Raw genomic sequence first — 10,393 nt, 5'->3', positions numbered from 1 at the left:
TTGGGGGGGGGCATTAAAACCATATATTTTACAAGTGCCCCTATAAAAGGGGAGGGGGACACTAAAAACCCGGCAATTAAAACAAATTAAACTTTAAAACATGTAAAATCAAATTAAAATTTGGTTGCCGGGGGTAACAATGCAGTCCAGTCCCTCCAGCGCTCCACAGATCCACAACTCTTTTGGGAGAAAAACAACTAAACATTAAATCATGCCCCCCCGATCTGGGGGACACACCAAACATTTTCAAGGCCCTTTTCTTTTGTGGGTTTTTTTGGGTTTTTTTGTATTTTTAAAAAATTTTTTTGGCACTAAAATCAAAAATTTTTTCCAAGTGCCCCCTATAAAAGGGGAGGGGGACACTACAAACACCGGCAATTAAAGCAAATTAAACTTTAAAACATAAAATCAAATTAAAATTTGGTTGCCGGGGGTTATAATGCACTCCAGTCCCTCCGGCGCCCACCTCTCACGGAAGGCCGCGAGCGTACCGGTGGACACCGCGTGCTCCATCTCCAAGGACACCCTGGCGCGGATGTACGCGCGGAAGAGAGGCAGGCAGTCAGGCTGAATGACCCCCTCGACCGCCCGCTGCCTGGACCGGCTGATGGCACCCTTGGCCGTGCCCAGGAACAGTCCTACAAAGAGGCCCTCGGACCTACCCGCTCCCCTCCGCACAGGGTGCCCAAAGATCAGGAGTGTGGGACTGAAGTGCAACCAGAATTTCAGGAGCAGCCCCTTTAAATATTGGAACAGGGGCTGCAACCTTGTACATTCAATAAAAACATGGAACACGGACTCTTCCAGACCGCAGAAATTGCAGGCAGCCTGGGAGTCCGTGAACCGGCTTAAAAATTTGTTGCACGGGACTGCTCCGTGCACTACCCTCCAGGCCAAGTCCCCGATAAATAGTGGGAGGACCCCTGCGTAGAGTGCCCTCCATCGGGGACCCCTGCCTCCTCCGGACGGCAAGATGGTGCGCCATGGCGTGTCCAGACGGCAGACGAGGATGGCAAAGTTGAGAGTGTGCAGGAGCAGCCCGTACAGGAAACCCCTCCGCGCAGAACTGAAAGGCATGGAGGGGATTTCCCCGAGGCGGCTCAAGTTGTGAGGCGCCGGCTCCCGAGGGAGGTTCCGGGGTTTGGCGCCGATGAGGAATTCCGTCCGGACGGGGGTCAGTTCGGACGGGATCTCCCCACGTGCTTGAGCCTCCTCGTCCACAGGTCCACAACCCTCTGCAAACACATGCAGGTGCTAATACTCAGAAAGACATGGTATAAGCTAGAGAGAACATGACGTGTAGTCTTTTACCCACTGGAATTGTGCCATGACCTTTCACATTAACAAATAAAGATTAAAATGTTGTCTTTGGGTGACGCCATTGTTCAACAGCGTTGGAGTAGTCCTTGAGCGTGCGATATAAAACCCACAGGGCAAAGAATAATCAGATTTGAACAGCGCGCTTGAACTCATTGCGGCTGTTCTAGCTAAAGTTATAATGAGCAGGGGAAGTTTCCGACTCTCTGCTAGCAGCATTTATGGTCAAAAGAGTTCCGTGCAACATGCAAACCCGTTCTTCGTTCGCAGGGATCATTCGGGCACAAGTGAATCATGCACATCTTCTGACCAAACTCTGAAACCCTACGATGCTTTGCCGGGCACCTGGAGGAACAACTGGGTCAATGCCTATACCTTCTGGAAGAACAATGGCATCAAACATATGCACAGTCTCATGATAAATAACTTCAACAAGTATGGCCCGATTTACAGGTAACAATCTTCAGAAACAATTGAATTGGACGTGTATAAAGGGGCGGAAGTGTTATAAGTACTTTCCGAAATGCAGTGCATAAACTTTTGTGTACAGCATTCACCTATTTGCAAATCTAAACCCTAACAGGATAGAAGCATTATTAATGCATTACATGTTAGAGCCAACATTTTGCTAATGGACTCTTAACTAATGAATCGTAACCAACTTTATTTTAAACTACCTGCAGAGCATTACAACTAGCTAAGTTTGTATAGTACAAATGATAATATCATTCGTGGCTGAATATAACACCTCTGCAAAATGTGTTCTTAAAGCAGATGCTAATTATCAGGAGTATTAATCGTTAGAGTGGAAAGATCGGAATGAGTTATATAAGATTTATATTTCTACACAAATACTTATGTGCAATTCTATGCAGTTACAAAAGACAATACTTAATTAAACAATGCCATAGGCTCATAAATGTCATCATACAACTTTCAAACATTTTGATGAACTGCCATACTATAAAATCAAAAAAAGCTTTATTTGCAAACTGGTTATCATTATAAGAACATAAGAAATAGGAGCAGGAGTCGGCCATTTGGCCCCTCGCGCCTGCTCCGCCATTCAGTAAGATCATTGCTGATCTGATCGTGGCCTCAACTCCACTTTCTCGCCCGCTCCCCATAACCCTCGACTCCCCTGTAATTCAAAAATCTGTCTATCACCACCTTAAATATATTCAATGACCCAGCCTCCACAGCTCTCTGGAGCAGAGAATTCCGAAGATTCGCGAGAAGAAATTCCTCCTCATCACTGTTTTAAATGGGCAACCCCTTATTCGAAAACACCTCAGCAAAATGTGCACTGATACTACTTATCAGGAGTATTGATCATTAGAGTGGAAAGATCGGAATGAGTTATATATGATTTATATTTCTACACAAGTTAGGCAATAACATACAACCAGGGCAGACTGGCAAATCTGGAGTGAGAATAATATTTCCCACTGTGCATTGTGAGCTAAATTCTGTTTCTTTTCACTGTATAGTTTTCACATTGATACATTTTCACCTGTACAGGTATTGGTATTTTATTCACTTCCTTTTTGGGTGCTGTTGTTTGATGGAGGAATGTTGGCAAAGAACCCTCCCTGCTATTCTTTAAATAACTCTGTTGGATTTGATTTTTTTCAGGAAATGTACATGCTCTCGGAGCATGGTTTAATTCAGATTGTGTGACTCTGCAGCATTAGGTGTGGCATGCCTCAATGCAAAGAGGGACCAGCCCACTCCTTTCCCAAGAGATTCACGCCCAGCAGCCAAGTGCCATATTTTTCTCTTTCCACCAGGCAATCACTTAGATGGAACACTGTTAGGTAATAGAAGCCACACGACATACCATGATACATTCCCTTTGTGAAAGTGTAAGACATGCTCAGTATATATGCTCTTCACAGTATAAAGGTGAATGAAATGGGTTGCTTTTATTTCAACTGATGGCAAACATGGGGTTGGGGATAATAAGATAGCAACAAGGATATAGTTTGGTGTCCATGGTAGTCTCAGTAGCCAGAGGGCAATGTCAGGGATAGTATATTGGTCCACTAGGCTGACACTCCAGTACAGTGCTGAGAGAGTGCTGCACTGTCGGACGTGCTGTCTTTCAGATGAGACGTTAAACCGAGGCCACGTTTACTCTCTCAGGTGGATGTAAAAGATCCCACAGCATTACTTTGAAAAGTTTATCCCCGGTGTCCTGTTCAATATTTATCCCTCAATCAACATCACTAAAAACAGATTATCTGGTCATTATCACGTTGCTGTTTGCTGGGAGCTTGTGTGCGCAAATTGGCTGCCGCCTTTCCTACATTTCCGGCATGGACACGATGGGCCAAATGGCCTCCTTTTGTCTCGTAATTTTGTATGATTCTATAATTACAACAGTGACTACACTTCGAATAGTACTTAATTGGCTGTAAAGCACTTTGGGATGTCCGGTGGTCGTGAAAGGTACGACATAAATGCAAGTCTTCCTTTTCACTTTGTAGGACGACTGTGAACAAAAGTGCTTGTGCATTGTGCTGAATAGGTACTGAGATGAAGGACTCATTCATTGAGCATACCTATTGCTCAGCTTCAGTATCCTGGGTCAGTGGTTATGGCCGGGGGCCCCTTTTCTATTGGTTCCTTGATACTACGTCTGAATGACGGTGGCTGCACAATGTGCAACATGCTTTGCGACGTTGGCAGAACTGTACTGCAACACTTCCCCTGATCTGGAAAAGCATTTGAGTCTTTGTTTCAAGATTTCAATGATGTATCTTGCCATGATCTTGATGACCATGTCTGTATCATTGTATTGCTCTTCTGCACTTCCTTTTGATTTTTTTAAGGGACCTGATCTTGGGATGAAAAGACAATGCATCATCCCCGGGTGGCCATTCACCCAGTCTTGCCAAAATACTGAAGACGTTCTGACTGTTACAAGGATAACCGGCATTTATAAGAAAGAAAGACTCGGATTTCTACAGCACCTTTCGTGACCACCGGACGTCTCAAAGCGCTTTACAGCCAATGAAGTACTTTTTGGAGTGAAGTCACTGTTGTAATGTGGAGAATGCGGCAGCCAATTTGCACACAGCAAGCTCCCACAAACAGCAATGTGATAATGACCCAGATAATCTGTTTTTTTGTTATGTTAATTGAGGGGTAAATATTGGCCATGATACCGGAGATAACGCCCCTGCTCTTCTTTGAAATAGTGCTATGGGATCTTTTACGTCCACCTGAGAGGCAGACGGGGCCTCGGTTTAACATCTCATCTGAAAGACGACACCTCCGGCAGCACTGCACTGGAGCGTCAGCCTAGATTTTTTTGTGCGTGCGCCAATGGTCACAGCCCAATTGCAGGTTAATGGAATGGAAGCCCTTTCTGCTCATGAAGATTGTGGGATTGGGGGTAAGGAGCATATGGCCCTGTGCATTTGGGGGAAATTTGCCACAAAGTGCAATGTGTTATGCTGGCTGGTGCCATTGATGGGGAAAGTGATGAAGGAGTTAACCCTGGAAAATAAACCATTTGCTTTCTGCTTTGTGCATCAGTGCACTGCTGCTTGTGAAATTGGGCAGATAAACTGCTGAAAGAAATAAAGAAAAGAAAGACAGACATGCATTAATATTGCACCTTTCACGACCGCCGGACGTCCCAAAGTGCTTTACAGCTAATGAAGTACATTTTGGAAGAGTAGTCATTGTGGGAAAGGAACCAGTTGCGTAGAAGTTTAAGGCACTGGTCACCTTGACAGCTACTGACAGAGCTGGCCTTCTCCTGGGAACATGCCTGTTGAAGGTCTGGCTAAATGAGATAGCATTTTTGTGATTCCCTCGCCACTCAATCATAGGCAGCCAAAGTAGAACTCCTCAGACACATCGGAGCAGGTGCACCTTAGTCTCTACACTTGGGTAATTGGGTAATGTGAAGGGGATGAGTCAAGGCTGCCTCGGTTGCAAACCTCCCAAAATCTTCCACTTCCTTCTCCATTGCCCGCGAATAGAGAGAATACCCATTGGGATGCCCACCTCAGAATCATGGCTGTGTCCACTGAAATTGCAGCTGGGAACAAGCCTTGAATGGAAAATAGCCACCGTAAATGAATGCCAAAATTGCTTAATGTGCACCACAAGTTAAACTAACTGGAAATGCTATGGGATAAATTGCAAAGAAAAATGAATCAACACTGAGAACAGCAGCAAAGAAAGTTGTAAAACTAATAATAAACTTCTCTTAATACAGCAACAACAACTTGTATTTATATAGCACCTTTAACGTAATGAAACGTCCCAAGGCGCTTCACAGGAGTATTATGAGATAAAAAAAATTGACATTGAGCTGCATAAGTAGAGATTAGCGCAGGTGACCAAAAGCTTGGTCAAAGAGGTCGGTTTTAAGGAGCATCTTGAAGGAGGAAAGAGAGGCGGAGAGGTTTAGGCAGGGAGTTCCCGAGCTTGGGGCCCAGGCAACAGAAGGCACCAGGCAAAGTGGATGAAGGTGCTTTCATTGCAGTGCCAGCTCCAAATAGACACAGAACTTCAGCACATCCCCAGTGACCAACTCAGGGAATGGCAATACCAGGTTATTCAACATCGTTTTAATTCGGACCTGGAGTTTTAGGTCCTTCATTGAAACACCTGTGAACGTTTTGCCATGGAAGCAAGTCATCCTTGATACGAGGGACTGCATATGATGATGATGATAATTCATAAATAGCTTGCTCCATCCAATCAGCCCCAACGTTTGTGAATTGTGACCATACCTTTGCAGCAGAGTATGATTTTTGTTTTTCCTTTTTTCAGTCTTCTATAAATTTTCCTAACACAATACATACATAGAAGTCAAATGGAGCAAGAAAAGGTTGGGAGTCATAATTTAATTTAATATCTTCAACAATCAAGACATTTTATCCATTGTGGGTGTATATATGAAACTGAACAAGAAATTGGAGGAAAATATGCACAGGAGATAGGAAAAAATACACATATTATTTGCAATGTAATGTGGGTTTTTTTTGCCTTTTCTTTGTTTCTCAATTTCTCCATTTTGATCTCCAATTTTCTATCTGTGTGTTAGTTTTTTTATACCTCATCATCATCATAGGCCATCCCTCGGAATCAAGGAAGACTTGCTTCCATTCCTGAAGTGAGTTCTTTGGTGATTGAACAGTCCAATACGAGAGCCACAGACTCAGTCACAGGTGGGACAGACAGTGGTTGAGGGAAAGGGTGGGTGGGACTGGTTTGCCGCACGCTCCTTCCGCTGCCTGCACTTGATTTCTGCATGCTCTCGGCGAGGAAACTCGAGGTGCTCAGCGCCCTCCCGGATGCACTTCCTCCACTTAGGGCGGTCTTGGGTCAGGGACTCTCAGGTGTCAGTGGGGATGTCGCACTTTATTAGGGAGGGTGTCCCTTGTAGCGTTTCCGCTGCCCACCTTTGGCTCGTTTGCGTTAAAAAAAGCTTTCTGGGAGCATTGTGTTTTTTCTTACTCTTAGTTTGCTGCATGATATATTTGGCTTCTATCTACCAGTTAATTTGATGGTTGATAACTTTGGCTCCTATCTCCCAATTATTTAATGCCCACCTCTGGCTCTATACCATTCCGTGCCACTCTCGTTCCACTCCTTGAATTCCCATCGGCTCACTAAAGCTCTGACTCTAATCACTTCTGCTTCCAAAGTTAAGCTGGCTTTCACTGTCCAATGTGGGATAGCAAACAGTGCCATTGAGAGGTGGGGCTTCTGTAGTTCTTTAGATAAAGCTGCGTTTCCTCCAGCTGTCTCTGATTGTTGCCCTTTAACCTGCAAAATGTTACACCAGAGATTTACACTGTTGTGAAGGGCGTGACAATGACAAATTTTCAAAATGATAGTGTGTAAAAAAAAAAAAAAATTGCAACGGGCTTCAGAATCCCTGGGCAAGGGAAGACCAAACAATCAGCCAGAATTGAATGGTCCTATTTACGAAAGAACGCACCTTAAAGCCAATTCATTCATTTTGAAGTGTAGTCAATTGTTTTTTTTTAGGCATACTTGGCAGCTAGTTTGCACACGGCAAGGTTCCAGGGACAGCAATGAGAAGAATGACCAGTCAGTCTGTTTTACATTGTATGGATTGAGGAATAAATCTTGGTCAGATACTTGGAGAAACATTACAGGAAAGATGTAATCGCACCAGAGAGGCTACAGAGGAGATTTACGAGGATGTTGCCAGGACTGGAGAATTTTAGCTATGAGGAAAAATTGGCTAGGCTGGGGTTGTTTTCCTTGGAACAGAGGAGGCCGAGGACAGATTTATTGAGGTGTATAAAATTATGACGGGACGAGATAGAGTGGAAGGGAAGGACCTGTTTTCCTTAGCAGAGAAGTCAATAGCCAGGGGGCATAGATTTAAAGTAATTGCGAGAAGGATTAGAGGGGAGTTGAGGAGAATCTTTTTCACCCAGAGGGTGGTGGGGGTCTGGAACTCACTGCTTGAAAGGGTGGTAGAGGCAGAAACCCTCATTACATTTAAGAAGTACTTGGATATATATGCACTTGAAGTGCCGTAACCTGCAGGGCTACGGACCAAGAGCTGGGAATGTGGGATCAGGCTGAGGTTAGCTCTTTTTCGGCCAGCGCTGACATGATAGGCCGAAATGGCCTCCTTCGGTGCTGTAAGTTTCTATGATTCTACGATTCTACATTCTCTGATCTTCAAATAGTGCCATGGGATCTTTGACATCTACTTGCGAGGGCAGGCAGGGACTCGGTTTAATGTGTATCTGTAAGGTAACATCTCTAATAATGCAGTACTACTGCATCAGCACAAGAGTATCAACCCAGATGATATACTCGAGTCATGAAGTGGGTCTTGAACTCACTGCCTTCTGACTCAATGGCTTGTGCAGAAATGCATGGGCATGGCTGCTAGATGAAGATAGATGAGATGTCCCATGATTAAATGGCCTGTATCTGGACTCGCTGTTGCAACTGATACATGAAGAATGGCTGCATGGATGGGGTACTGGAGACCAATGTTACCTCTAATTTTGTTTGGCACCTTTAAGGGGCTGCGTGGGCCATTCAAAATACCATGTATGGTTTTTGTATTGAAAAGCCGGCAAGCCGGCGGTGTGGGTCCCCTGGAGCGCTGCACAGCTGCGTGCAGCTTACAGAGAACATAAGAACACAAGAATTAGGAGCAGAAGTCGGCCATTCGGCCCCTCGAGCCTGCTCCACCATTCAATGAGATTGTGGCTGATCTTCTACCTCAACTCCACGATCCCCATATCCCATGATACCTTTAATATTCAAAAATCTATCGATCTATATGCTCAAAGACTCAGCCTCCACAGCCCTCTGGGGCAGAGAATTCCAAAGATTCACCACCCTCTCAGTGAAGAAGTTTCTCCTCATCTCAGTCCTAAATGGCCAACCCTATATTTTGAGACTGTGACCCCTGGTTCTAGACAGCCCAGCCAGGGGGGAAACATTCTCCCTGCATCTACCCTGTGAGAATTTTGTATGTTTCAATGAGATCACCTCTCATTCTTCTGAACTCTAGAGAATATAGGCCTAGTCTACTCAATCTTTCCTCATAGGACAATCCCTCCCATCCCAGGAATCAGTCTGGTGAACCTTCTTTGTACTCCCTCTATGGCAAGTATATCCTTCCTTAGGTAAGGAGACCAAAACTGTATACTCCAAGTGTAGTCTCACTAGAACCCTATATCATTGCAATAAGACGCCTTTACCCTTACACTCAAATCCTCTTATAATAAAGTCCAATTTTGCTTTCTTCATTGCTTGCTATATCTGCATGTTAACTTTCAGTAATTCGTGTACAAGGACACCCAGGGGGAACATTGCTGGAGACTAGCTTGTATTCTCGCAACTTTCCCCTGCATGAGTAGGTGCTATGAAAAGGAGAAAGCAGGAAATAAAATAAAGAGGGCAAAGGATTATGTGCAGGTACAGCTCCAACGCCCAAATATAAGTGAATAACTCATTTAAGCGTACATTTCTTTAATACAGAAGAATTATGTATTAAATACATTTAAAATGTAAATGTATATTTACATATTAAAATGATGGAGATACACAGCGGCTCCATCAGTATCTAAGAAAAGACAGATTAATGTTTTAGATAGAGAAACTTCATCTGAAATAGGACTCACACCCAGACCGCTAACATGCCCTTTCACTCGTCAGATGCTGACCGGCCTACTATATATTTCCAACATTTTTGGGTTTTATTTCATTACGAACATTTGCCGTTTTTCCGTTTTATCGCTCGTATGCATTTTTAGTTGTAAACAATTGGAAGTTTGATTATTCGAAGAATACATAAAATATTGACAGTTAGCATTTGATCAAATTCCTCGTTAACTAAGTTTTAGCACCAGTGACATTTAGAAAGGATTTATTTATGTGCTCATAATAATGATAATGATAATATAATTGAGCTATAGATTCAGACAAGCCCCATGCCTAGTTTATAAAGTATATAACATTCGAAGCAATGAATGCATTCATTCTGGGACTAAAGAGGTGTGTATAGGAAAGGAGTTCCAATTGCTTCTGTTGAACAGATGATACAAATTGTGCTGTATAAGCAAAAATGAATCCCGTCATCCATCTGAATTTAGTTTAAATAGGGGTTGAAATTCGGTACCACTGTTTTTAGGTGGTGTCACCGCCCGAGAGCTGATTTTACCGCCAGGCGATAGGTGCAGGCTCCAACTGACAAATTCAATTTTTACGGTCAAAGACGAGAGAGCAGCGGTAAAATGTGGCATTGCATGCTGATCCTCAGGCGGGAGCTCTGGAGGCCGGCTAAATTCCACGTCGGGAGGCTGCCGCCAGGAAACGGGAAGAAAAAAGAAGAAAAAAAAACCCTCAAACTTCTCCGACCCACACACAAACTTCCCCACTGTTACAACTAATGAAAAGAAGATGAAATAAATAAAGGAACTTGCCTTGATCTCTGGGCGCACACGCTGGAGCACCGCAATGTTCCCTCCACTTTTCCCAGGCGATGCGGACGCCTTGCCGTACAAACCAAATATCGCGGGAGCGGCGCCAAGGGGGCGTTGCACGCTGG

General features: G+C 44.1%; 1 protein-coding gene across 1 annotated transcript in view; it reads left to right on the top strand.

The window, feature by feature from the left end:
* Positions 1-1,464: 1,464 nt before the first annotated feature.
* LOC139234096 (cholesterol side-chain cleavage enzyme, mitochondrial-like) overlaps positions 1,465-10,393 on the top strand; it is a 33,615-nt gene continuing 24,686 nt past the window's right edge. Inside the window, exon 1 of the mRNA XM_070865024.1 lies at positions 1,465-1,770. Coding sequence (XP_070721125.1) covers positions 1,499-1,770 — 272 coding nt within the window. The 5' untranslated portion in view covers positions 1,465-1,498. The remainder of the gene's footprint in view (positions 1,771-10,393) is intronic.

The sequence above is a fragment of the Pristiophorus japonicus genome, chromosome 21 (assembly GCF_044704955.1).
Source record: "Pristiophorus japonicus isolate sPriJap1 chromosome 21, sPriJap1.hap1, whole genome shotgun sequence".
Lineage (NCBI taxonomy): Eukaryota > Metazoa > Chordata > Chondrichthyes > Pristiophoridae > Pristiophorus > Pristiophorus japonicus.
This window is presented reverse-complemented; position numbering and strand designations above follow the sequence as displayed.